The 27,479-nt window shown below is 38.9% G+C and overlaps 4 protein-coding genes across 12 annotated transcripts in view; all 4 read right to left on the reverse strand.

Annotated features, from left to right (window-relative positions):
* Positions 1-9,379, reverse strand: part of Ankar (ankyrin and armadillo repeat containing) — a 54,785-nt gene extending 45,406 nt beyond the window's left edge. For 4 of the 8 annotated variants that reach the window (XM_033756312.1, XM_033756313.1, XM_010636841.2 and 1 more), the window contains exons 1-2: positions 7,438-8,063; positions 578-1,015 (exon numbers count right to left, since the gene is read on the reverse strand). In XM_033756312.1, coding sequence (XP_033612203.1) covers positions 578-1,015; positions 7,438-8,035 — 1,036 coding nt within the window. In that variant the 5' untranslated portion in view covers positions 8,036-8,063. The other 4 variants (XM_019209394.2, XM_033756317.1, XM_033756314.1 and 1 more) reach the window with 4 other exon arrangements.
* Positions 9,380-11,985: 2,606 nt separating this feature from the next.
* Positions 11,986-16,124, reverse strand: Asnsd1 (asparagine synthetase domain containing 1). 2 transcript variants are annotated; one of them, XM_033756318.1, is made up of 3 exons: positions 14,650-16,124; positions 14,195-14,376; positions 11,986-12,355 (listed from the first exon to the last, which is right to left on the reverse strand). In XM_033756318.1, exons 1-3 carry the CDS (start codon positions 16,102-16,104, stop codon positions 12,091-12,093), a joined length of 1,902 nt encoding a protein of 633 aa, XP_033612209.1. In that variant the 5' UTR covers positions 16,105-16,124; the 3' UTR covers positions 11,986-12,090. The 2 variants fall into 2 exon arrangements, with proteins under 2 accessions (XP_033612209.1, XP_010635145.1); XM_010636843.3 differs by having other exon boundaries at positions 15,978-16,036.
* On the reverse strand, positions 16,106-19,777 carry Asdurf (ASNSD1 upstream reading frame). The gene is made up of 4 exons (XM_033756320.1): positions 19,608-19,777; positions 18,195-18,248; positions 16,765-16,840; positions 16,106-16,196 (listed from the first exon to the last, which is right to left on the reverse strand). Exons 1-4 carry the CDS (start codon positions 19,755-19,757, stop codon positions 16,126-16,128), a joined length of 351 nt encoding a protein of 116 aa, XP_033612211.1. The 5' UTR covers positions 19,758-19,777; the 3' UTR covers positions 16,106-16,125.
* Positions 19,778-23,911: 4,134 nt separating this feature from the next.
* LOC104871018 (la-related protein 7-like) lies at positions 23,912-25,665 on the reverse strand. Its single transcript, XM_033756319.1, is given in 3 exon segments — positions 23,912-24,909; positions 24,912-25,235; positions 25,238-25,665. Coding segments are annotated over 3 exon segments (1,704 nt in total). The 5' UTR covers positions 25,623-25,665; the 3' UTR covers positions 23,912-23,914.
* Between the last annotated feature and the right edge of the window lie 1,814 nt (positions 25,666-27,479).

Raw genomic sequence — 27,479 nt, forward strand, 5'->3', positions numbered from 1 at the left:
TGTCATCTGAATAGGGATTTCATTAGAAGGAGCCTACATGTTTGGATACTGGTGAACTGCGTAAATTGTGTGTTAATCTGGGTAGCAGGAAGAGTTTGCAGTGAAGTCCTATCAAATTCCATAAAAGCAAATCCATTCCATACAGACAGTTCTTGATTCACATACATTGCTCCATGATAGTGCCAATATTCCTTCATTTAATTATTATAGTTTTAATATATTTCAGTTTTTTTTAGAAGAACTGCAAAACCATTTAGTTTGTAAACTTTAAGGAAAAATATGGTATGGATTTTGAATAGAAGTGTATCGAATCTATAGAGTAATTTAGATGAACACAGCACATTTATTTATTTAGAATTTGGGTTAAGTCTTTTAATAGCTCTTATAATTAGCATAAATATACACAAAATGCCATGTGTATGTACCGAATATTTTTAATTACACCAGAAACATTAAATTTGTTGTTATTCTAAAATATTAAAACCCCGGTCATACATACTGGACAAAAATTGACGTTAGATATGCATTTATTATATACATAATACTAGTTTATATTTGATTTTGGGTGATATCCTACCTGAAAAAGGAGGAAGCAGGCTATTTAAATATGGGATTTTCATTTTCTTTTTCAAACTTAGTAAGAGTGGAACAAGAAAGCATATCAACTTTAGATAGCTTATCCCTCTTCTGATTTCTTTTTTCTTCTCGAGGTGTTTTTGAATAACCTTTTTTTGAAGATATAATCTTTGTTGTAGTCTCTGATAGGTACAAATATCAAGGTAATCCTGAGTAGATTTTATAGCATTGGTAAGCCAATAGGCTGCTTCAAATATAAAGACATTTTCACACTGTTGAAGTTGTATGGTGCTGAACGTCAATTTCAGCAGAATATTTTCAGCATATTTCATAAATACAGCTTTTTCTTCGGGGCTATTGGGATTATATGTTGGATTTTCATTCATGTCTTCATCATAGATTCCATTGAAGTCTGGATCCTGTGTAATATCAACCAACCCTTCACAGTAAAAAAGAAAAATTTTATACAGTGAAAGCTTCATACTTGACTTCCTTCTGGATAAATATGGCAGACTGAACATAGACTTTTATTGCAAAATCTTGCTAGGATTACATTTTTGAAAAACAATGAGACATAATAAAATAGTGTAAGATGAAAAGCAGATGGGTAGTCTACGAAGCAGAGAGAAGAAAGATAAAAACCAGTAGAATTAAAAATATACATATATTTTCCTTGACTAATTCCTCTAAGAGCTATTCTTTTTGGCAGAAAGAAACATAAAAACATGAAAATATGATAATCTAAGTCCCATTTTTTTTCTGGTGCCAGGGATCGAACTCTGAACCTTGCACTTGTGAGGCAGGTGCAGCACCACTGGGCTAAATCCCCGGCCCCTAAATCCCATTTATAATAAAGAAAAATATGGAAGGGCAGCAAGAAGGTGTGACATCCCCTTAACCAGTGAATCAGCTTTTTCTTTGGGTAAAAATATATATTTTGCTTTTTCAGGCCTAAAATTACAAATTTCTTTTTGTTAGTAAGGGAAGCTAAACATATGCAATAAAGTAAGAGCCTTCTGGTGAATTAATCATAATGAAACAAGAATTAAATATTTTGAAAAATATACTTTGAAAAATGACACCTTTCCTATGTTCTATTTTCTTGCCATTTACAATGAAAGTAGGGACTTTCTTATCAAATTGTCCTCTAAAGACAGTTACATGTGCATTTCCTTCAACCTAAATGCGAGAAAGCTCTGTGGACTGACAAGGTACGACTTTGTACAAGAAAATGCAGAGTTTGAGACCCATGTGCTTTAAAGTGTAAATGACACATCGGCCCCAACCTTCTTTTTCCCTTTTCTTCTTCAATTTGTATAAAAGGCTGAAAGCTCTTGGGTTTTTAGAAAACAGCACTGTAAGTGAGTTATGGACATAAAGAGATCATAGAGGAATGAAAGTGATTCTGACATCTTACTCTAGCAGATGTCTGATATCACTAAAACTTTTTGGTTCTCTGCGAAACGGGTACCACAGCATCCCAAGAAGGCTTAGAAATTGGAAGCCCCACAGGGAACCCAGGAAGGTCATGGTGTGGCACAAAGGCAATGATTAAAAAAAATAATAAATAAAAGGCCTGGTTCAAAGTCTGAGGAAAGTGCAGATGGACCTCCAGATTGTCCTCCTCAGTATCACAGCTTCGCTCCTTTCCTCACTAAAAGCTGCAAAGCCCCGCTGAGAACCTGGAGGAGCTCTTGTGCGGAAAGGGAAAGGGAGCCACAGAGTGTTAAATAGGGAGAGCACAGCCCCTTCCACTCCTTTGGCCCCAGATTCATTGCTTCCTTCCAGGAAGGAGACTGGAGCACACAGACCAACTGAAGATAAAAGACGAGAGATGTGTGGAAGGTGTGGTGGACAAGCTCCCCAGTGACACGTCAGGGTTTCCCCTGACCCCCAGCATCCGCTGTGCTACACAGGGAAATGAGAACAGAAGGACTCGCAGACAGGGAGGAAGCCCTCGGATGAGAAGGCGAGGTGTGGTGGGGCGGAGAGAGCGCGAGCAATTGTTCCCACAGCGGGGGAGGGGGTGTCAGGAGCGACCTCCTAGGTACAGAAGGGACTCGCTATTCTATGGACAGGGGCTCCACGTTTCTCTTCCGACACCTGGTACTGAATTAGTATTAAGAATATGGAAAACTGAGCTACTTAAAAAAAACATTAAAAAGTCACGAAAGGAAGTATGATCATATATAAATCAGCCGGGAAAAAATGCTAACAGTCAGTAAATAATTAAAGCAGTTTCAACCAAAATCGGATAAAACTAACTTTGGAGGAGGAGGGAGAGGAAACAACGCTGCAATGTTTAATTTGTATACTAACTTCCGTTCATCTCATCTCCTGCCCTTGCTTTTGCTGCTGAATGCTAGCTTGTTTCTAAATGCCCAATAAATATCTTTGCCTGAATGACACAGAAGCACTTCGAACTAAATTCGCACCCCCTCTAAATCTGCTTTGCTTTTATTCTCTCAGAGTAAATGGTTCTATTTAAGATCGTCTCTCAAACAAGAAACTGAAAAGCGTCCTTTGATTTGTTATTAACTATCTAATTTCTACATGTCCTGAAAGTTCACTACATGCCAACCACTTAAGAAGGTACCGAGAATTTAAAACAACACCGACAATTTTCTGTGCAAGTTTGAGATCTAGTAAAGAAGATAAAGACGAAGCCAATAATTTCAATATAGGATGCAAAGTTTTTTTCTCTGTGTCCAAGTACAGTGTGTACAGGTAAGAGTCCTAATAGGCAATGTCTGAATCATACGAACGAAAGTCAGCAGCACTAACCCAGGGAAGAGTGTCAAAGAGTTGGGTGAGGCAGACAGACAGAAGGGCATTCCAGATGGAGGACAGGAAATGAACAGAGGCATAAAACACACCCATCCCACGTTACCAGTTTGAGATTGAATAAGCCCCCTTCCCGTTTCAATCAGGGCTCCCTTCCCTCATTTTGCTGTCATGAGACGTTTTGCTCTTTCCATCCATTACCCAAAGTTCTTATAGTGCTCTAACGGTCCAAGAATTTTTCAGCTCAAGAGCTGTACACCAATTAAGATCCTTTCTCAGAAAACTGGGTAATATGTCCAGATTTTTGTTGAGCTCTAGCAGTAGAGATACTGCTGTTGCTACTATGTATTTTTTTAACAAATGATGCTGCTGGTGGATTTGTATGATGTAAAGTTGAGGGGTAAAAGTTACCTGGCCAAGGCTGGTTTTCAGTAGTCTGCCCTGCCAGAAAAGGAGTTGGCACCGGTCGTTGGAAACCCACTCTTGCACGGAGTTGAAGGCATCCCATGGTCAGTGGCAAGGTCTGCACCTGGTTTTCCTGTGATATCACAGAGGAGCTGCCGACTTCCCAAACATGACAGACACCTGAGCGGGCAGGCTGCATGCTTGCCACCAGACCGCTGCAACCACAAGGCTTTCGTGCCAGCTTCCCGGTCATGCCATTGGAGACCAGGGTGCGTCCTCAGCCTCTAACAGCAGGTGAAGGTGCTTTAAATTCCCAGGAGTAACACTCTGCATCAAATAGCGTTTGTTTATATCACACATCCTTTCAGACCACATTTGAAAATTCTGATTGTCCCGTCAACTACCTTTCACACAAGTACAACCTGACTGCACCTTGCCGCAGATGCACCACGTGACTCTTATTTTTGTCCTGGGCTTCTCTGCCTCCGCTGTGTTGGAGTCCTGAGGGGACCCATCAGCCTTTCTGACGCATAAACACAACTGCAAGCATGAGAGAATCCCCCCAATTCCATGCAGACTTTCACCAAGGGGGGACAGGAGGCAGTGGGCACACACACTCCTGCCTTCCATTCTGCCTTAATTCATCTGGACTCCTATGGCAAAATGGCTCAGAATGGAGAGCTTTTAAACATGGAAGCTTATTTTCTTACAGTTACGGAGACTAGGAAGCCCAAATCAAGACAGATTTAGTGTCAAGTGACCCAGGTTCATTTCCTGGTTCATCGATGGTGCATTAAGTGTCACTAACTACTAAAATGATGTCTTATTTACATTTTATGTTACCTGAGAGACTCTTGGCGTTCCTATACTCCTGGCAGGGACAGCACTTCCGGGTGAAATTTAACATATTTTAAAGACCTTGTCCATGCCACATTCTCTTCTCCAGGGCATTACATGATGACAAAGTTTCAGTGGCCGTGAGGGGGAACTACCAGACCAGTCAACAAATGCAAAAAGTAACGGAGCTCACTGGATATTACTGGTAATATTTTGTGCTTTTTGACCCTCATCACCCTAATCAAAGACCCTTTCCCCAAAACACAGGGTTCATTAGATTCCAGTTACAGCTGTAACCTTTTACAGTTCAAAGACTCTCAAATCCCAGGAGGCTCACACCCAGCCAGATGGCATTAATGCCTACTTCAGCAACACCACTCGAGTGGTTCTCTCCCGGGAAAGGGAGAATTTCTTTCTTCCTTATATCTACTAGACTTAAAATCTTCTCTAACAGTGAAAGCTAACAGCTATCTAAGCTGTCGCTGAGACAAGGAGACACCACCTTCAAGAGACTGAACTGCTTTTAAGTACACCAAGGCTGCAGAACACATTGTGTTGCCTGAAACAACACATCTGGAAACCCAGCTGATAGCAGCGGAATTCCTTCCTGTCATCAAACATTCTCAAGCATTTGAAGTTCATAGCAAGCAAGGCACAAACACAGCCAATAGCATAGGTAGCAAACAAATACTTCTGTATTTCAGGTCCCAACAGATTCAGAGGCATTCAGTGGTATGTAGTCCTGGAGGTGGGGGGTTGGGAATGACAACCCAATTGTCGCCGTGGAGCCTAAACACCTGGAGATACTGTACCTGGGAATATTCAGAACCTCAAGCATGATCTACAGGAAACGTTAGTTGTTTGTCCCTGTTGTGACACCCTCTAATATAAAAGTAAGTACCTGTGACACCCTAGCTGAGGGGCTGCTCCTTAGCTAACACACAAGCTAGGTTTATTCTCCAATCTCATCCACTGTAGTGACAGACACCCACTAAACATGTGAAACACTCCTTCCTCGTGGAATGATTTGTTGATTCAACTCAATTCATTTAATGCAATTAAACAAATTTTTGCTCATGCTCAAGTATTATGTGTCAGATACTGTGTAAACAAGGCAAGTAAGGGCCGTATTTTCATGGACTTTGTACTAAAGTATTTGTTTACCTGTTTTTTGCCATTTGGACTTATTTCTATGTGTTTGCAAAAAATAAACGTTCAACTAATATTTATATAAAATGAATAAATAAAGTGGGAGTCCATTATACATATGTAGATGTATAATTTTTTTTTTTTTGGTACTGGGGATCGAACTTGGGCCCTTGAGCTTGCAAGGCAGGTGCCGGAACCACTGAGCTAAATCCCTGGCCCTAGATGTATAATTTTTGATTTGCTATCAATGACAGAGAAAGAAAAGAGGTAAGATAACAACCCCATGAAATGAGCTTATCACACTAATTGCACTACATGTTCTAATGATTATAATTCTTTGACATTGTAGTGAGAAGCTAAGAAACAGTACATTTGCTTTTCAAAATATTTTCTCTAGTATACAGACCTACACTGATAAACTACAATTTTTTTTTCAGATAATCGTTTCCTAATTACATGTCCAATTCAAGTAAAAGTTCATTTCCACATGATTTACCATTTAAAATCTTCAGGATCAGCTCTGGTTAGCCAAGGGGAATCTGGCTACTTAGGGGAGAATATTAATCCTTTCCTGCATCAGTAAGTTTATGCAAAAAAACTCTCTATATTAAGATGACATAAAAATGAACTGAAAATTGAAATTATTTTTTAATATCAAACTAGAAATAGACAGCCAATTAATATGTACTACAGTTAAAATAGCCAAAAAAAAAAAAAAATCTGGGTATCACTTTATTCTTGAAGGGTGAGTGGTCATGTTTACCAGTTTCAGATGTGATAAAATATCAACTTGCTCTCTCCACCAATCAAAAGAAATTCCAACACAGATCTACAAAAATCAAGATTGATTTTTTAAGTCTGTGCCGATACCGCAAATCAATTTAGGCAGTTACTAGGTATATTTGATAACGAAAGCATTAGGCAGTACTGCATATCTGGAGTACACATATCCTGTTTCACTCCTCACTCTACCTGGCCTGCTGCAAAGATAACATGGGAAAGTTTTTTACAGCTTTGAAAAATGAGGTAAGCAGCAAGACTTAGTGACAGCTGTTGTTTCCACATTGAGGCTATAGGGAAGTGTAACCTTATTGAGGGAGGGAAATTCAAAATTAGGTGAATGAAGAATACAGGCTCATGAAGCCAAAAGCTACTAAAATTCCAAGACCTAGATTGCTAATGCATGTTCATCCTTAACTTCAATTCTTGTAACATTCATTTTTTGTTTGTTTTGAGGCTTATAAAAATCTGCAATGTGGAAAGCAAACCAGTCTGGTAATCATTTTGTTTCCAAGTTTGGAGATTTTTTTTTTTCATTGCCCCTCAATTCTACTCTTTTCTTGGACATACACTCATTTTTCTGTGTAAGCTCTATAAAATAAAAAGGATAAACTGAAAACTCTTTATTAGGTAGTTTGGAATCTGATCTGTTCTGCAGAAATTGGAGATTAAAATGAAAGAGGCAAGATGCTTGATTTAAAATTTTTGGTGGCATTTTTTTAAAAGCTAGTTTTATTAAAAAGATTTCTTGAGGTTTAAAGAAAACCTCCCTTTAGAAGTGATGGCTAAATTTTGAAATTTTTTATCAAGAAAGATGGCTATATAAATCCAGGCACAGATAAATTACTTTTAAAATTAAAAAGTGGCTTTTAATAAAAATAACTGAGAAGGGCTAAATTCTCTTACCTGCTGAACTAAACTCTGCAAAAATGTCTTTATTTGTTTGAGGCTTCCCATCTGGATCAATGTCCAAGATGGTACGCCACATTTCAGAGAACCTGGTTCGTTTTTCTTTGGGCATGTATATTCCATGCCATAGAGCTTTCAACATGTAGTCAATATGGATCAGAATTTGTCCAATTCTGGTATCAAAATAAGCTGGAGGTAATTGACAAGAAGAACTCTGATCATAATTAGCTTCTAAACTGATTGAAGGAATTTGATTTAAGCAATAAATTCCAACAGCCAACTCCCTTATGATCTGATGAACTTCTCTGTAGTCTAAGAGGGCGGTAGGGTCCACAGGCATCAGCAGGATCGCAGTAGAGAAACCTACATTATTCATTTGACTCATAATTCCACTTGGGAACTCTAGTTGAGAGTGCCCATCCTCTTGTGTCGATAACCAGCTGGCTAACGCCGTAGTTATTAACTCTTGTATCTCATTTCGATCATAATTTTCAAAGAAAGCAGAAGCATTTCTCTGTACTGCTAAATTTTCAAGATAGGTTTGTTCATCTTGAGCTTGATCAAAAGGTAATCCTTTTTTGGACAATCTTAACATTTTCACTGGAATCTAGTATGTCCCTTTTCTGCAATGGATTAAAATAAAAGACAAGTAATAAAAATGGACAGTATCATTAACCTTAATTTCCCTAGAGATAAATCTATTTTTTTCTTTGTGTAAGGTCAGTGGACTATTGCATTTTTTTCAATCTTAACAAGTTGCTGCATAGGCTGAGATCACATCCCATGGAGTACTTTGCCTAGTGATACAGTAACAGCTTAGTTTGCATAAATACATTCTGTAATGTTTACACGATGAAACAGCCTAATGTGCTTCTCAGAATGTGTCCCTATTGTTAAGTAACATGTGACTGTATTTAAAAAAAATGTTTATACATGAGAAGCAACTGCTGTATACCTGCAATATTACTTGTTGGAGAGGCTTTTTTTAGTGCATACCTCTTTGAAGTTTGAGAGAAAATAAGGACTGGCTTAAAGGAAAGACAAGAAATACTGGTTTAACTTTTTTCTTTTCTTTTTTGTTTTTGGTGGTGCTGAGGTTCCAGCCTAGGGGATCACAGATGCTAAGTGAGTGCTTTTATCACTGAGCACTATTCCCCTGACCTTCAGTGTTTGTGTAACTAAATACGTCTATGTTCCCCGAGTAATAACCATATTACCATTTGTTGAACATCTACTATTTGCCAGGCACCTTATACGTCCATTTTTGCTTATTTCATGTAATAGTCCTACACGATATAGTGGTTCTCAAAATACAGTCTATATTAAAATCACCTGGTACTTGTTAAAAACTGCTTCTTGTTGGATTCTATCCCAGAGTGTTTGATTCAGGCAGCTGGGGTGGAAGAGAGAATCTGCGTTTCTGCAAGGTTACAGGTGCTCCGACCCTGCTAATCCGGACGTCACGCGTGGGGAACCCGGACCACCGAGGTAGACATGGTTCCACCCACTGCGTGGACGCAAACGCGGATTTTACATGGCGCGTCTTGCAGAATCACAACCTAGTGTCACACTCAAGCCCAAGACCATGATCACACCAGCTCGTGTCTGCCATGGATTCGGGAGTGGACGGGGAAAGGGGAAGCCTACTTTGAAATGATCGTTTTCTTGTCTAGGACAGGGAAGCTGCGGCCCCTGTGGTCCTTGGGGGCCCGGGACAGTCACCGCTCAGAGCAGCCTCTCGCTGCCCCTCGGCGGCCTCCGCTAGGGGCGAGGTTCCGAGTCGTTGGAGGGGGGGGTTGGGGGGACCCGTGCCTGGACTGGGCCAGGCGGGAAGACCGCGTGTCCTCCTGCAGCTAACAACCGCTGGGCTCCCCAGGCCCTTTGGAACCCGCCCAGCCTCAGGCAAGTCCGAAGCTGACATCGCACCTTCATCGCTCTTTCATTTGATACATATTTATGGAACTCCAACTGAGGCAGGCAGGATGTCAGAGGTCCCAGAAAACAGGGCAGAGAGAACTCCAGGAGCTTTACAGCTACACACAGACGACCGAATGGGCATATTTACCAAGGCGACAAAAAGAGGATGGAATGGCAACAGCGTAAAAAAGCTCACCGTGACCAGGGATTCGAAGAGGCTGCCTGAGGAAGAGACTCTTAAACTGGGCCTGGAAGATAAGAAAGAGCAAGCAAAAATTGGAGTAGCTTTTCAGAGACAGCGAACAAGAACTGAAGGGAGAAAGAAGTCTCAGGAACACACAGACCCTTGGAGTTATCTCCAAGCGGAGGGACGAAAGCCGTGCAGGTAGAGTCTAAGTCTGCTTAACACTGTCACCAGGGAACACGTTCAGGGCATGGGAAGCCCATGAAGGCTCTGGTTGTGAGTGCCTTCAACTCTTTCCTATTAGGATTAAAAGAACCAGAGTGCGGCCAGGTCGACAGGTGTCAGCTCCAACTGGAGACAGGTCCCAGGTGGGTGTGGTGGTTAGCAGTTGAGTAACGCGAGCAGATGCCAGCTTGGAGTGAGGCCGTGAGTGGAGGGCAAGCAAGATGCGAGGATGCAGGACCAGGGACGTGCATTCTAAATCGGCATAGAGTACAGCATTGCAAAATGGTGGCAGGAAGGATGTCTGAAGAAGAGGCTAAGATGCCACAGAGGAGTAGAAAGGTCCTGAAAAGCAAGATAGGGTAGGGTCCTGTGTTTCAGGTTGCTGTTATACAATACCCGAGATGACAAAAGGAGAAAAGGCAGACCTATTTTGGCTCAGTTTCAGGCTCCAGGCCCTGGTTACTCACCCTGTGCACTCGGGGCTGTGGCAAGGCAGTGAGTTGTGGCAGGAAAGCTGCTCATTGCAGTGTGGCAAGCAGCAGAGGGGAAGGGACCAGGGCCCGTGTCCCTTCAAGGGCACAGCATGAATAAACGTCCGTTCCTTCCTTCCACTAGGCCCCCACCTCCTACAGGGTCCAGGCAGTGTCTGCTGGACCCTGGCACAGAGGAGCCTTTGGGAGACAAAAGGCAGTGTGATCAGGCAGCAGGAACTTTCCCCTTCCCAATGGCAAGAGAATGACGCCAGCCACAGGTGAGATGGACATTATGGTGTGGGAGACACCAGGGCACGTTCACGCACACATGCACACACATACACAAAGACCATGAGGGGACACATAGAGCAGGGAACCACCTGCAGCCCAAAGAGAGGTCAGGAAACAACCCTGCCTGGATCTTGGACTTCCAGCCCCCAGAACTCGGAGAAATATATTTGTTGTTCAAAGGAAAAAGTTCAAGCACAGTGACACGACTGTAAGTCCAGCACCCCGGGAGGCTGAGGCAGGATCACAAATTGGAGCCCATCCTGGGGAATTAAGACTGTATCTCAAAATTAAAAGAGGCTGGGGTACAGCTCAGTCCAAAGGCCCTGGGTTCAATCCTCAGCTACCCCCCCACCCAAGTTCTTATACAGGGAAGCAGCTCTTGACCTGATGGCTTTGCTTTCTCTGGAACAAAGAAGGCAATAGATTTGTGGGACCAAATGTTTAAAAGTTTTTAAAAGTTCTTAAAGTAGGGGGCCTGGGGTTTAGCTCAGTGGTATCCTCACCTGCCTCACAAGTACAAGATCCTGGGTTCTATCCCTGGTACAAAAAAGTTCTTGAAGTAGGAAAATGAACTGTTTAAACAAATGTACTAAGTATTGCCCAGGAATGTGAGTGAAGTATTTAGCTTCTCAAAACAGTGTTCTTGTCTGTCAAGGTCCTGTGTAAACTAACATCCCTGATAGTAAAAATAACAAATATCTAGATGTAGCTACCATGATGTTAATGTGGGAAACCACTCTTAATTTTTCTACCCTCTCATACACTTCTAAGACCAATCGACTCTGTCTTAGAACAGCACCTGGATGTTCAACAATTTGATCCAACTTGACTTTATGTGCCTGGAATTAGTGTCAGATTCCATGACTAAAGACTCGGTCCCACAGAGCTGCCCTCACTTTAAATGCCAACTTCAAATTGGAGTTTCTGGTACTTCTGACCAACCAGCTACAAATTGGGGTGCCTTCAACTTTGCTAGACTGGCCTATTGAAATGTGAATTCTGTAAATACTTTAATTTACTGATTTATCATAAAGGATACAGCTCAGGAACAGCTGGGGAGAAAACACAGGCCAAGGTATTTGGGAAGTGGGAGAGCAAAATGTTTCCATGCACACCCTGGGCAGGCAGCCGTCCTGGTAAATCCATATGTTTAGCAAACTAGAAACTCATGAAATCTTGTAAAAGTTTTCACAGATCTCCACTGCAATTAATCTCCTGCCCATCCCACAAGTCTGTACATGGGGCTGACATGCCAGCCCTCTTAATGACTTGGTTTTTCTGGTTCTTAGCCCCGTCCTGAGACTGTCTAGGGAATCCCACTATGCTACATTAATCTCAGTGTAGTCAAAAGGCATTCACTGTAACAAGGCACTGTTATCACTTAGCAAAGTCCAAGAGTTTTAGAAGCTTTGACACAGGAAAAGTAAAAATTCACCCAATGAACTTTATAACCACTACAATATACAATAGCAAAGCAGTGGGGTATTTTATTTTTATATAACTGTCATTCAGTAAATACTGTAACACTGTGAAATCATATCATGATTTAATCTCCTTTTCCTAAGAAAGGTTTTCTAAGGAAATGACTTGGAGCCTTCCACATTTGTCAGATGCCTTTTCCTTATTATTTTCCAATTTTGCAATTCTGGATCCAAACTGCATGGCCCGTTTTGGCAGAAGGGCAGCGTCTGTAAGACCAAGTTCCACAGCTGCAAGACGTAAAATTAGCTTTTCACCAATTCCCCGGGGTAAAGTCAAGTTTGCTTTTTCCCAGATGGGTAAGGAATTTAGAAAGGAAACAACATTTTCATCCAGGAAAGGAAATCTAAAATAAATAGATAAAATAACTACTATATGAACATAAATTTACATAATTTTACATAATCTTACGTAAATACATTACAAGTGTTTCACAACATATGACAGTATATATGTTAGAAAATAATTTTAGAATAAATAAATTAGGTACATGATGTCAAGGAAAAATTTCAAATTGTTTCACAAGATAACTTTGGGGATGCCTTGAAATCAGGTATGACCTTGGTTAACTACAGAATCTGATCTGAATCTGGTCTCTGTCATGTCTAAAGAAACTGAACTTTCTTTAGGGATAGGAAATGAATATAGAAGGCCTCTATAATCTTGGATTTATAAAACACTAACTTGTGCTATCAAAACTGTTTAATTACACTTTAAAATGCTCAAATAGTGACAAATTGGTATGAGAACAAAATACTAGATTTAAAAAGAAATGACTTTCTGCCTTTTTTGCTTCCCTACTTTCTCTCAAAACTCTTGTTTATAAGACTTTAATCCCTTTCTTTCCCTCTCCATTTCCTCAGAATGCAACGCAGTTACACTAGTGTTTCATTACATTTCATTCTGGCTCAAGTATAAAGAAAAAGGCAAAGGATAAAGAAATTTATTCTATAGGATATTTTATAATAATGAAGTACAGTAATTGTACAAATATTCATCAAATAGATTGCTGTTATTATGGACACATAACAAATTATTTAAAGCTAACCACTCATATCAGCTGTTTTAAACAACCTTCATATGCATTTTTATCTGAGTGCTACAATACCTTAATACGGGGCCTTTAGAACAAACTGTTTTCACTAGATGAAATAAATTCCTTTCTCTTTAACCTAGCTGAACAACGGACTAAGTTTCTCTCATTCTTTCTTTTCCTACCCTCTTGGACTTTCTCACACCCTTCAAAGTTCTTCCTTTATAGACTTCGTAGTGTGTACCTTACAGTGTATGTATTTATAAAGAAATCTTGAAAACTATGACAATATTGACACTAGCAGTCTTGGCAATATAAGAATGACAAGTGTGTAAAAGACAACCATGATTCCATGAAAAAAGAAAGAGTGAAGTAGACAGGAAACAGCGAAGTCTGACAGCTAAGTGGTTATGATGCTGAGATTCCTGTGAGCTTACTTGGACTCGACTCCTTGTCCTTGCACACTTGTACCTCTTTTTTTTGGGGGTACCAGGGATCAAACTTGAGTCCTTGAGAGGCAGGCGGTGGAACTACTGAATTAAATCCCTGGCCCCACTCTTGTACATTTGTAATAAACTACCACTTCACAATTGTTAAGCAGTTCTCCTCTTTATACACCATCAGCCTTCATCCTTAATGTCTAAAAAAGCTTTATTCAAGTACTTATTTACTACCATCAAAAATATGTTGCGGGCAAAGCATAAAACTCCTGAGGTGCCAGTCTGTAACACTGGAGGAGAAAGCCTGGACTAATATAGTACTCTCTCTCTCTTTTTTTAAAACACAGTACTCTTATTGGGAGGAGAGTAAATACTTAAAACCATACCCTTTAAATACCTTTTCTTGGTATTATATTGTCACACTTTTACAGTCTTTCATTGTAGTCTTATAAACAACCACAATATTCTATTAACACGGGACATTAATGAAAAGACATTTCTTAGAGAATGAGTTCTGGAAAACAACTGCTCCTCTGGCTCCTCCTTCCTCTGCTTCTGTGTTTATAATCATAAAGGTACAATATTATTGCTGCACCAGTTATTCATGTGAACAGACTCCAAAGAAAAAGCTTAGAAAGAAAAAGCTTAGAAAGTCCTTTTAAAGCCTAATGTTTTTACTAAAAAACCTTAGAAAACAATAAATGAGAATTACCTTGCCTCCTTGCCATGATCAGCAATAACTCTGTCATCACGACCAAGATTTCTAGAAGAAATCCGACCCAGCTCCATTGCTATTTCCTCATTCAATGCTTTTAGTCCAAGTGTCTGAAAGCGGACACGATGACGAGAATAACCAGCAAGCTGTTCATCTGCACCAATGCCTGTGAGAATAACCTACAAAAGTTTAAGGAAATCCATATAAAAAGACCTACTATATAATGAAGAAAATAAAAGCTTAAAAAAATTAAACCTAAACTGTAACATTTTTGGAGAAAAACTATAAGATCAGAAAATAGTAAATTATGCCCATTTTAAATAAAGCATACATTATATTTATAATTTAAATGCAAATAAAATATGCTATATTCTCGGAACTTAAATGCTAATAGCCTAGAGGGTCAAAATTAGGCCTCAGAAGTTTTTCAGAGCAGAAATACTGGGCAATACCTTTGCACTGCTCTGATATGATTTCGTTCCATCCTGGGTTGCTAAGCAACCGATCCCTCTAGAAGCAAACCAGACCGCACAGCCAATGCTGTCATCCAACACTGTGTCCAAGGGCTGAACCAAGTGACGAATTTGAGTTCTTCTTAGCTTTTGCAGTTCTTCCAGAGAAACATTAATTTCAACAAAATTCCAAACTCGAGATGGGTTGATAGTTTGCAGTTCCTTTAGTCCGGCTCTTCCTGTGATTCTATCTGGGACATTATCATCAGGACTGTCACCATCAACAGCACCAGCACTCTCAGAGAGTTCTTTAGAAGGCATTTCACCATAATCTTTCTGATCTTGCCTTCTATTAAAGCTACTTGGCACAGTCTTTTCTTTCACCATGAAAGCTACATTAAGAAGATCAATTGGTTCATCTAAAGGGATATGACGATCAGCAAGGGCTGCAATCACCATGGAATCAATGCCTCCCGAAAACAGAAATGCAACATTTGCTTTCCTGTAGCAAGTTTTCAAAACTTCATTTGGTGTCAGGCTTTTGTCTCTCGACAAATACAAGACACGTCTCTTGACTGCGGTACTCAAGACATCAATGAACTGGTGGACTACTTTCTTCATGTAACTGTCTGTAAGAAAGACCTGAAGTGTCTCTTTGGTAGATGGAATATTGGATATTTTTTTGCTCTGAGTTTCCAATCGAGCGTGTGGCATCATCATATTTAAAGGAACAATAGGTTTCTCAAGATACAGTTTGGCCTTGTTCACCACCACTGATACAAAAGTTGGTAAGTCTGGTGAAATTTGAGTGAGGGCGTTAACACATTCTTCAATAACATTCTCCCCAGAAATATGTTTCCAAGGATAAAAGTATAAAGTCACACATTTGGAATTGGCCGCAGATTTTAGATCAATTCTGAAAATCCCAGCTGCTGGAACTTCCTGCCACTGTTTTGTCCCTCCAGGTGCCTGGGTGCCAACTGAAGAGATGCAGAAACTCTTGCTTAAATTACTAAACTGCCAAAGCAGGCTACGGCGACCAAAAAAATCCCTACCAAACCATAAGTAATGACTAGATGCTTGATAATATATAAAAGACCAAGGACCCTGTACTTCTGAGAATAGTAACGAAATATCAGATTCACTCTTACAAGTGGAAAGATATTTAAACATAATATGAGTATCGTTCTCTTCAGTTTCAATCTTTACTCCACCAAAGACTTCTCCATTCCATAGGAATACATCGCCTCTTTCATCTTCCACAGGCTGGGCAGTCAAGACACCTCTCAAGTGAAGGACATGACCAGAAAATAAACACTGGTAGTTACCATTAGATTTTAATATCTGTTTGCCACTGTCAGGTCCCCGCCGTTTCAGATTATATAGTAAATCTTCTTTTAAATCTTTCTTAAAATGCTCAACAGAAAAGCTTACAGAACAACAAATGCCGCACATTGTTCTACGAAATCAGGGTGACTATTTCTTGATTTTAGTCTTCTCTAAGTTTTCTATTTCTTGGTATTCTTTTTTCAATTCATCTAAGACATCTGTGGGAGAGAGAAAGAAAAATATTAAGTAAAATACAGATGCTTGGAGTTTTATCTATGAACCCACAGGACAACACAGGCTATTGAGCAAGATTAAACCATATTAGTTGATGTACTGTGCTGGTGCTGGTAATAATTTATAACGGGCTACCAACAAAGAATGTTGGTCTTTTAGAAAAAATAGTTCCTGTTCACCGAGTGCTTATTCCGGCCCAGAAAAATCTTTAAGGCCTTGGACTCAAAGTATTTCACTCAATGCCACAAAGACAGAAAATAGTATAATGGTTTTTATATTTAGAGCTGTCATTCTTAAGCACATGCTAATCTTTTAACACATCTTATAGGGATTTTTTTCCTATTGACTCCTCTTTGGGAGGCTAACATATATCACTATTAATCAGTAGACAAATATTTAAACATTCAGAGATAGGCAGTTTAATTGAGGTACTATGAATTTCCACAGAAAGCAGGTGAAGAATTTTCTGTGCCATCCCATACCAAATGCTGAAAAAACAACAACAACAAAAAACACACCAAAAAAAAAACCCCAAAAACCAAACAAACTTACTTTTTCTTTCAGAAAGCATTTCTGTTCGGTCTGCAAGAAAAAATATGTTGCTGTTCTGTTGCTGACTATATACTTTCTGCAAAATAAATTTAGGCTATTATCAAGATCTGAGCTAAAAAGAAGCAGACGTCCAAATTGTTAAACTTCAGAAATACATATTCAGAACAATACTTTAGCAAGTACAGATAAATAAAAGACAAATAAAAGTTATCTGTTATCCTATTACCCAGAAATCGCTACTAGTCACACTAAATTATAACTTTTTCCCCCTCTGCATATACCATTTTTCTTTTAACAAAAAAGGATCCTACCATATCTATAGGTTTTTAATTTAGTTTTATAATTGAACAACATAGTAAGAATACTTTTATTTATTTATCCATTTATTTTTTTTGGTATTGGGGATTGAACTCAGGACCTTGTGCTTGGGAGGCAGGTGGCGGCACCACTGAGCGAAATCCCTGGCCCTGAGAATACTCTTTCTTATCAGTAAGTTCTTTTACATTACTGAATGGGTAAGGAGGTACACTATATCATGGTTTACTTGGTCAGCCCTCAAATTTTAGACTTTAAAGTGTTACCAACTCTTCACTATTGTAAATGAACCTTGTGATGAACATCTTTGTGACTGAATTTTTGTGCACACTCATCACTGCGTCCTGTATATCAATCACTATAAATGGAATTAGTTACTGGCTCCAAGCGTTATACAGTTTTAAGGCTCTGATACATTTCGCCAATTGGGCCTCCAGAAAGTCTGTATCTGCCAAACTTTGAATATTCCAAAGTGACAATATCAAAATTGCCTATTATCACATAATCTTTAGACTGCTTTAAAGTGTTCAAAATCAAGTTTTTCCAGATCTTTAATATGTGCTTTTCACAGTAAAACTACACATGAAGCAGCAGCTTGTGATTTATGAATAAAGTGATGGAAATGGCATTATATAGTCATATTTAACATTTAGATTTATCTAAAACTATTTTGGGGACAGGGAAGTGATTTATCCTTCTTTGTTTGACAATTACCCACATCATTTAAAAAAGTAGTTTCTTTTCATTTCAATATATTTAAAGTTCATTATTTCAGAAGAAATTATCAAATTCAAGTACAAAGTTCTATTATTAATGATTATAGTTCCAAGATACCAAGGTTCAATTAATATTATGTTTTTCCAAAGATAACATGAATAGTATATGGCAAAGAAAAGACATTTTCAAATATGAGATCTACCTATTATTACCAAGAAAGAAAAAAAAAGAAAGAAAGGCAGGCAACCAAGCAAACTAGGTACTTCATGACTACACTTTTAAAAGATGCTGAACTCTTATAAAATTCAGTATAAATATAATTCTTAGAACTTTAATATATAAGTAATATAAGTAACCAAACCACACACACATTATTCAGAAATCCTTTAATAACTTACCCTATTCTTCTTCAAGTTAGAAAGTTCATCCACAATAATTTTCTGTTCTTTAATCTACTGAAATAAAGGGGGGAAAAGCCTTAAATCAGAGGTTTTCAACGTATGCTCAATAAAGATCCTTTATAGTTTTAAAATTAGGGAGCTGGGATAAGGGGCTATCATATGTTGATTATCAACAGACAGCCTGTGAATACAGATTCGTTTGAATAGCAGTCTGTGTACGTATACACAGGCAAGGGAAAGCTGGAGGAGGAAAGACTTATTATGCAACCATGGAGGAGAGACGGGTGTGTGTGTGTGTGTGTGTGTGTGTGTGTGTGTGTGTCAGTGTTCATAATCAGAGTTCAGGCCAAGGACCATGGTTACTAAACATGGTTTATATCTTTTACTAAAAATAATGCAGTTTCCAGAAGTAATACCAATCTTTCAATTGTTTTACGCTGTGGTCTACTTTTCTTTTCAATTACCAGTGGTTTTCATGATTCATGCAATAAATATTACAGCTTGATATTTGCCATCAAGCAAATAGTTCTAAATGCTTTACCTGGGGCAGTAAAACCTATCACTTGCCACCTTTGTATCACTCTTTGTATATGAAAGACTGAGCACAGTGCTTCCCTGTGGAACTAGCACTTCTTTTCATCAGAGAAAGCCCATCTAGGTGAAAATTTTTTTAGTATATGTGCTGCTGAAGCGAGCACTAGTGAAAACTTTTTTAACTCTTCAGTGACTCCAGTATTTTGTGAACATGACATAGCATCGCTAGCACCTCTAAAAGTTTTTATGACTTTGTGCTGTTCACACCCTCAGGGATCTTTCACCGATCAGTGTTAAGTGGCTTGCTCTGGTAGTTCTTGGAGTGGGCATACGCTTTTTGAAAACTCATCTCCACTTCCGTGAGCGTGCACTCCAAAGGTGACAGAAGCATAGCAACTGGCCAGATGAGATCGAACTGTATGGTCCAATTTTTTACTAGTGCACGACTGCAGTATATAATGTTTAGACGTCTTCAGTGGAGCTGTTTACATGTATATAACGCATCTTCGTTCTTTTTCACAACCCCTTTCCCTCCTTTTCCATCTTTTGGTCTCCTTTCCTTTTGCAAACGATTTATCTCCCTGTTTCCTATTATCTATCTTTTATTTACATTTTCAGCTTCTCATACATGTTTTCCTGTAAATAACAGAGCAGTACACCTCCAAACGGCAAGTACACTTATAGCTAAAGAGAAAGCACGCGTCTGGAGCTGGGTACACCGCTCTGACACAGGAAAGGATAAGTTTGACTCGCTGTCAAATGCCGAGGGTAAAAAAGAGCACAGGTGAGAGCGAGGCCGCGCCCCGTCACGCGCGGGGACGTCTGGGGCCCACAGACGCCAAGTCCCACGGCCTCCTCATCGCGTCCCACACGCACCTTGAGGCTGAGCTCCTCCTTGTGTACAGCGGAACTGTCCGTAGAACCCAGCGCAGTGCCGTCCTCCGAGCGCGCCCCACTGACCGGCATCTCCACGCCGCCGATGTGAACCACGGAGGATAAAGACCTCGCGTCCCCGACAGAGCGCATGCGCGATCCCTCAGGCTCCACCCCTCTTCCTTCCCAAGAGTCCTAGCGCTCCGTGCTTCAGCGCCTGTGTGGCCTGGGAGTAGTTCTGCACATGCGCGCTGCTGCCTAGGGCGTGAAAGTGCAGTTGACGGCTTCTGATAGGGTCCAGCGTCGCCTCCTAGCGGATCTGAGTTAGAAGCGCTTTTGTGACCTCCTCGCTCCCTCCAAGTATGCTAAAGTGGAAGGTTCTGCGCGCTGCAGAAGAGCAGCGCAGTAAAAATAACCTCTACAAGCTTTACATTTAGGCAAAAATACGAAGCTGAGGCACACACCTGAGGCGAACAGCGTTGGCAACAAAACTGTACAGACTTGGTAAAGTTTTTTTGTCAGTCTTCTGGTTATGGTTGCTAGTTAAAAAGTTTTATGTTAATTTAAGTATGAATTTCTGATGAACCCCCCTCAGGCTTTGGCACTGAGTTGCATCCCCAGCTCTTTATTTATTTATTTATTGACAGAGTCTCAACAAATTGCCCAAATTGGGTTTGAATTTGCAGTCTCCTGCCTAAACTGCACATAGTGCTGGAATTACAGGTGTATGCCACCATGCCCGTCTCCATACAATACTTTCAATATCTCATTCTGTGAAGAAGAAAAAAAAAAGTCTAAAGCGTGGAGATAGGCAAATGAGATTACTGGATGCTTTCCAATGCTGTCCTGGGGTTGACTGATTGGTTTACAACCCAGGCCAAGAAGGAGTTAATGATTTAGAGGAAACAGGTCACAGGCAAAGATTAACTGGTTAGGATTCTGTCAGAGAGAGATGCCAATAATTTCTATTTGGTGGGCCAGATAACCCTATAGGTGATGATTTATAGTTCTGTAAGACATCAATTGGATCTATAACTATGTGATCTTACGTTTATTAATATACTACCTAGCTTGCCTGTCTTCCTCCCTTCCTCCTTTATTTCTTTTCTTTCTTTTTTTTTTTTTTTTTTTTTTTTTTTTTTTGGTACTGGGAATCGAACTCGGGTCCTTGTGCTTGCAAGGCAGGCCACCGAACCGCTGAGCTAAATCCCCGGCCCTCTTCTCCTTTCTTTCTTCGTTCTTCCCCTCCCTCCATTCTCCCCGCCTTGTTTCTTTTTATTAGCCCCCTTTCAGCCCCAGTGATGGGAACAAACCACGGACCCTGTACATCATAGGTAAGGGCTTTACCATTTTAGCCACACTCTCAGATACCCCCACCCACCCCAACTTCTCAAATGCCTTTGGATTTTGTTTTGTATCTTACTGGCTCATTTATTAATTACTGAACAGGATAAAACTTTGGCATGTGTTCACTTTGTATCTGCATGAGCACCACACTCAATACTGGAAATCTCGTCTCATGGAGATGCTGAATGGGACTTATGTGATGAAGTCTGTATGGCTTAAGAGATGTACTTTATGAGTTAAATCCCTTTTTTGTCTTTGAGAGTAAATCCCATGTGGTTATAGAACTAAGTTTACTTTTTTATTTTTTTCCTTAAAATTTTTTTTTCTGTTGTGTCCATTCCTGATAGGTAACTCCACACTGGTAGTGGCAGTGGTGGAGAATTTGGCTTTATGGTCTAACCATTGGTGATATTTGTTGGATGGCAGGCATCCAGTCTCTTTTGGAAGAGATGTCAGAGAATCCAGTTAGTCTTTTTGTCTTATGGGAGCTCAAATTAAGTTTGTGCCTACTAGGAAGGAAAACAGTTATTTGAAACCTGGACTGGTAAGTTTTTGTGTTTCTGTGTTTCCTTTCAACCTGAAATTGAAGTTTCAAAGCTGAAGCAATAAGTTCTCAGTGACTGTGTGTCAACAACCTTGTGTGAACAGGCATCCCAGTGTCTAGCGTCCACTTTGGTCCTTATACTTTCAGTTTTTCACACAAGAAAGACAGTGCAATACTTAAATACATGTGTCTGATTTATTTCACTTAAAAGCATGTGTTCAAGTGCATCCGTTGGGAAGTAGGAAGAAAATGTTCAAATGGGAAGGGAAACAAGGGAGAGGGGAGGAGGAAGGGAAAGAAGAGAAAAGGAAAAAAAAGAATAGAAGGGAAAAATGGAAATAAGGCTTTTGTAAATAAGGAAGGGAAGAAGGGTTGAACAGAGGGGAGTAGAATAGGGAAAAAAGAAGAATCAAGATATATTAATGAATAGGTACAAATTCCCTATGATGAATGTGATCATTATGTGTTTCAAAAGCATACCAATAAAATTAATTTTAAAATGCAAAATAGGCTTTCTATCTCACTGTGGGAATGTAAAATATTTTCCTATTTTTGAAGGGTATAAATAAATTCCATTATAATGCCCCTTACGTTGAAGGACCTTGTTTTATGACTTGTTCTGACTTGCTTTATGGGAATAAAGAGACACTTCAGTGAATTCCTAGTTTTTTAATTTAATTTTTTTATTAATACATGTTTGTAGCAAATAATGGTTACATCCACTGTGGGAGTTGGCACATGTACATGACATATCTTAATTCTCTTTTTTAATCTCCTTCCCTTTCCCTCACTCCATCTCCTTCCATCTCTTGGACACCTTCTCCTGTTTTGTTTTGTTTTTTTTGATACATATTTGTAGTATATAATGATCACATTCCTTGTAAGGACTTGCTACATGTACACAACACATCACAATTCCCTTTTTAGAATCCCACTTTCTTCTCCTACCTCCCTCCATCTCTTTATTCCCTTCCCATATACAAAAGATCTACCTCACTATTTCCTATTGTCTTTTATTTTTCTCTTTATTTATATTTTTAGTTTCTCATATAAGAGAAGTCATGTGATAATTAAGCTTGTGTATATCTTTATTTGACCTAACTCATTTTAAGGTATATCCATTTTCCTACAAATGACTCAAGTTTATCCTTCTTTAAGACAAAGTAGTACCTCACTGTGTATAAATACATTTTCTTTATTCATTCATCTGTTTTAGACATATAGGCCATTTCCAAGATGTAGCTATTGTGAATTGTGCTGCTATAAACAGGTATGCATATATCATTGTCATATAATATCTTTAACTCTTTTGGGAAAGCACCTAGAAGGGAAATATCTAGGTCAAATGGAATTTCTAGTTTTAGGGTTTTTTTTTTTTGTTGTTGTTGTTTTTGGTACAGGGGGTTGAACTCTGGTCCCTGCACTTGCAAAGCAGGTGCCAGAACCACTGAGCTAAATCCCCTGCCCTCTAGTTTTGGTTTTTTGAGGAATCTCCATACTATTTCTCATAGTGGTTATACTAGTTTACATTCCCACAGACAATGAAGAAGGATTACTTTTTCCCCACAGCTTTGCCAGCATTTGTCATTATTTGATTTCTTGATGATAATTATTCTTTCTGGAGTGAGGTGGAATTTCAGTATTATTTTAATTTGCATTTTTCAAATAGCCAGAGATGTTGAATATTTTTTCATGTATGTATTGGCCATTTGTACTTCCTCTTCTGAGAAGAGGAAGGTGTATTCATTTCGCTTGCCCATTTTTAAAAAATTTGGTCTTTTATTTTGGTATCTCTATTTTTTGGCGTTCTTTGCAATTCTAGATATTAGTTCTTTGTCTGCAGATTATCTGGCAGAAGTTTTTCCTCATTCTGTAGGCTGTCTCTTCACTGTGTTGGTTTCCTTTGCTGTTCAGAAGCTTTTAAATTTGATAGGATCCCATTTGTTGATTCTTGATATTATTTATTGTGCCCTTGGAGTTTTGTTCAGAAAGGCCTTGCCTATGTTTGTGTCTTCAAGAGTTTTACCTGTTTTTGTTTTCCAGAAGATTTTTTTCTGTTTTAATATTTAGATTTTTGATTCATTTTAATTTTAGTTTATGCATGGTGAGAGATATGGTCTAGGTCGTCTTCTGCATGTAGATAACCAGCTTTCCAGCCCTGTTTGTTTAAAAGTCTGTCTCTCATTGAAAGTTTTTTTTATTAATTTCAACCAATAAAATGTTTAATGGAAAACTGTAGTATACAATGGTCTGATTTCTAGAAAAAAAGTATTATTTACAAGTGAGCAGCCAAGGTGTTTCCTTTCATGAAATGTAGGTTTTAAATATTCATTCAATACACATTCATTATGTTGCTACTATAATAAAATGACGGCCAGAGACATACTCAGGACCCAGTGGAACAGGGGAGCATTACTCTTCAGTCATACTCAGAAAATCGAATGTGTTTACTTGCTTGGTTAGTCTTTTCCAGTCTAATCTTTTCCGCTTTGGTGATTAACTTCTCCGTGGCTCTCTTCTTTTCCCGAGGCTGATTGAGCTTGGCCTGTTTGTCTACCAGAATCTTCTGCCAGTATCTCTGTTTTTGATCACCAGAAAGGACCTCAAGTTTCCAGCCGTGCTTCTTTTTAATCTCCGTGTGCCCATTCATTACTGCCTGGGCCGCCTCTGGAGTTTTAAATCTAGCATGACATTCTGTGTCTCCTTCTAGCAGATCAACATATACAACTGAGATTGCTGCCAGCATATCCCGGACTTGCTTCCGGCCAGGTAGAGGTTCTGGGCTAGTGATCTTCACAGTGACTCCACTCATAAACTGGGGTCCTGGCGGGTTAACCTTCTCCTGAGGGCGACACTCTGGACCATTGGCTCCTTTCACTGCGGCCTTACAGGGTTCTGCACTATCCGTTTCCATTTCTGATTCTGATTTTATTTGGGATATTGTCTTTTTTAAAGAAGCCATGCTGGCTTTTTGCAGTGCCAAATACTCTTTTTTCAAATCCATCCATTCGTTCTTGGATAAGACTCTCAAAGGTATAACTTCTTCTCCCATTTTATGTCTCTCTTTATGCTTTTTTTTTTTGTGCTTCCTTTTGGTTTTTAATAGAGAACCTTCTTTTATGTCTGCAGTGTCCTTTTCCTCTTCTGTAGAAAATTCTGCATCTCTGTTTTCTTTGGAAACTTCAGAAGCCTCTTTTTTAATGTTTTTCTGAGCCATTTTCTTGATTTTTGATTTGGGAGCCAAGCTTTTGGCGTCTGCAGAGCTGCTCCTCTTCCTCTTAGCGGGTCTGCCTTCAGGTAAGCTGGACACCTCGGCTCTGTCCCATTTTTTCTTTTTCTTGCTGTGTTGCTTTTGGGGTTCTGCACTTTCCATTTCAGAGCCCTCTGTTGTCCTGGACATCTTCACTTTGCTTACGCTGCTGTGTCCATACTTACCTCCTTTTCTTGGACACTGTCTTCTTTCTTCATTCTCCCTTTTTTCTTCTTTTTCTTTTTCTTTTCTTCAGCTACTCTTAGGACTGGGATGGGCTTGTTTTTTATTGTCTTGGGAAATATGCCGGGTTTTCTTGCTGCTTCTTCTGGTGTGTTAAGAAACTCAATAGCTTTTGCTGCTTGTTCTTTTGTTTCAAATTCCACAAAGGCAAATCCCTTTGGATCTCCAGTAGACTTATAATGTGGTATACTTATATAAACAACATTGCCACATTTCCCCAATACTCTTTCAATCCAGCTGTGATTCAATTTTTAAGAAGTAATTCCACATACACAGTACGCTCATCCTTTGGTCTTTCACCGAGAGGCTTCCTCCTTCTGATTCTGGTACCTTCCAAGTCCAACTCAACAACGGATGAGCTTTTCAGTGCTCTGGCTATTAACTTTCCATCAGTAGTTAACTTTTTCATTTTGCTAAAAGACACCAGAAGGAAAATGTCAACATATCCATCTCTAGATTTCTTTATCTGTTCTCGAAGAAATCTGTCTTTGTGAAAATTTGCATCCCCAAACCAGAAGTCTACTTGCTTAGCAATATCCGCAAGCACTTGCTTAACTCTAGAGCGCTTCTTCTTTTCTACTTCCTTCTTTTCACTGCTTTCTTCCATGGTTTGATTTCCACCTTCAGCTTCCATTCTCCGCTCAGTTTCCAAAATACAGGGTCCAAGGCTCGCGTCCTTCAGCCCTTTTTGTCTCTCGATCCTAGAGTCGAGGTTATTTCACCTCCCATTGAAAGTTTTTAAGCCCCTTGTCAAAGATTAGGTAGATGAATATGCCTGTAGTTGTTTCTGCATCCTTTATTCTGTTCCACTGATCCACATGTCTGGTTTTTGTTTTTATTGTCAATACCGTGCTGTTTTTATCACTGTAGCTTTGTAGTATAACCTGAAGTCCATGACTGTGATACCTCCTGCCTTGCTCTTGTTGACCAGTGGGTGTTTTTTGTTTGTTGGTTGGTTTTTTTGTATTCTAGATGTCTTCTGGTTCTATATGAATTTTGGATTTTTTTCTGATTCTCTGAGGAATGCTATTTGATTAGGATTGAATTAAATTTGAATATCAGTTTTAGAAGTATGGCCATTTTGACTATATTGGTTCTGTGAACCCAGGAACAAGGGATATCTATCCATTTTCTGATGTCCCCTTTGATCTTCTTTTTCAGAGTACTGTAGTTTTTGTTATAGTGATTTTTTCACTTCTTTGGTTAGGTTAAATCCTAAGTATTTAATTTTCCTTCATGCTATTGTGAAAGGTATTTATTTCCCCAATTTCTTTCTCAGTGAGCTTATTATTGGTATACAAGTGTGCTGCTCAGTTTTGAGTGTTGACTTTGTATTTTCCTATGTTACTGAATTTGCTTATTAATTATAGGAATCTTTTGGTGAAATTTTTTGGATCTTCTATGTAAAGGATCATGCTATCTATAAATAATGATAAATTGACTTCTTCCTTTCCCTATGCATATCCCTTTTATTTTTTTGTCATTTGATTGTTTGACTAATGTTTTGAGGAATATGTTGAATAGGAGTGGTGATAGAGGACATCCTTGTCATGTTCCTGATTTTAGAGACTTTCAGTTCCTCCCCATTTAATACAATGTTGGCCACTAGTTTGTCATAAATGGTTCTTATGAGATAAAGATAAAGACCTTCTATTCCTGTTTTTTCAGGATTTTTATCATGAGTGGATATTGGATTTTATCAAAGATTATTTCTGTGTCTATTGAGATTATCATGTGATTTTTGTGTTTTTGTTTATGTGATGTATTACATTTATTGACTTCCATATGTTGAACCATTCTTGTATCCTTGGAACACTTATTGAGGATGTATTTATCTGTGTTCATTAAAGAGATTGGCCTGTTGTTGTTGTTTGATTGTGGCTCTTTTTTGGTTGGTTTTGGAATCAGAGTAATGCTAGCTTCCAGGAATGACTTTGAGTATGCTGCTTCCCTTTCCATTTCATTAAACAATTTGAGGAGTGTTGGTACAAAATCTTCTCTAAAGTTTTTGTGGAATTCAGCAGTGAATCCATGGTGTCCTAGGCTTCTCTTAATTGGTACTTTAAGAAATATTATTATTTCTTCAGTTTCATTGGCTGATACTGGATTATTCAGAATTTTTATATCTTTTTGGTTTAGCTTTGGTAGTTCATATACACATAGGAATCTATTCATTTCTTCTGAATTCTCCATTTTATTAGAGTGCAAGTTCTCAAATTAGTTACCAATGATCTTTTGGATTTTGCAAGAATTCTCTGTGATTTCATCATTTTTCATTTCATTTCATCTTTTTCATTTCATTGCATTAATTTGGGTCTGTTCTTTACTTGTAAGATTGGCCAGGGACTTGTCAATTTTGTTTATTTTTTCAAAGAACCAACTCTTCAATTCATTGATTCTATGTATTCTTTTTTAGTCTAAATTTCAATCTTTATAATTTCCTTTCTTATACCAGCTTTGGATTTTTTTTTTTTTTTTTTTTTTTTTTTTT

Source organism: Fukomys damarensis, unplaced genomic scaffold (assembly GCF_012274545.1).
Source record: "Fukomys damarensis isolate Sample0158 unplaced genomic scaffold, DMR_v1.0_HiC HiC_scaffold_26, whole genome shotgun sequence".
Classification (NCBI taxonomy): Eukaryota; Metazoa; Chordata; class Mammalia; order Rodentia; family Bathyergidae; genus Fukomys; species Fukomys damarensis.

Excerpts from the sequence above, each read along its gene's own strand:
- Asdurf (XM_033756320.1), bottom strand. The coding sequence starts at position 19,757 with ATGCGCTCTGTCGGGGACGCGAGGTCTTTATCCTCCGTGGTTCACATC. Across the intron at positions 18,249-19,607 it reads AGGAGGAGCTCAGCCTCAAG|ATTAAAGAACAGAAAATTAT; the intron begins GTGCGTGTGGGA and ends TTATTTCAGTAG. Across the intron at positions 16,197-16,764 it reads AATGCTTTCTGAAAGAAAAA|ATGTCTTAGATGAATTGAAA; the intron begins GTAAGTTTGTTT and ends TCTCTCCCACAG.
- Asnsd1 (XM_033756318.1), bottom strand. The coding sequence starts at position 16,104 with ATGTGCGGCATTTGTTGTTCTGTAAGCTTTTCTGTTGAGCATTTTAAG. Across the intron at positions 14,377-14,649 it reads CATATCAGAGCAGTGCAAAG|GTTATTCTCACAGGCATTGG; the intron begins GTATTGCCCAGT and ends AAACTTTTGTAG. Across the intron at positions 12,356-14,194 it reads GATCATGGCAAGGAGGCAAG|ATTTCCTTTCCTGGATGAAA; the intron begins GTAATTCTCATT and ends TATTTATTTTAG.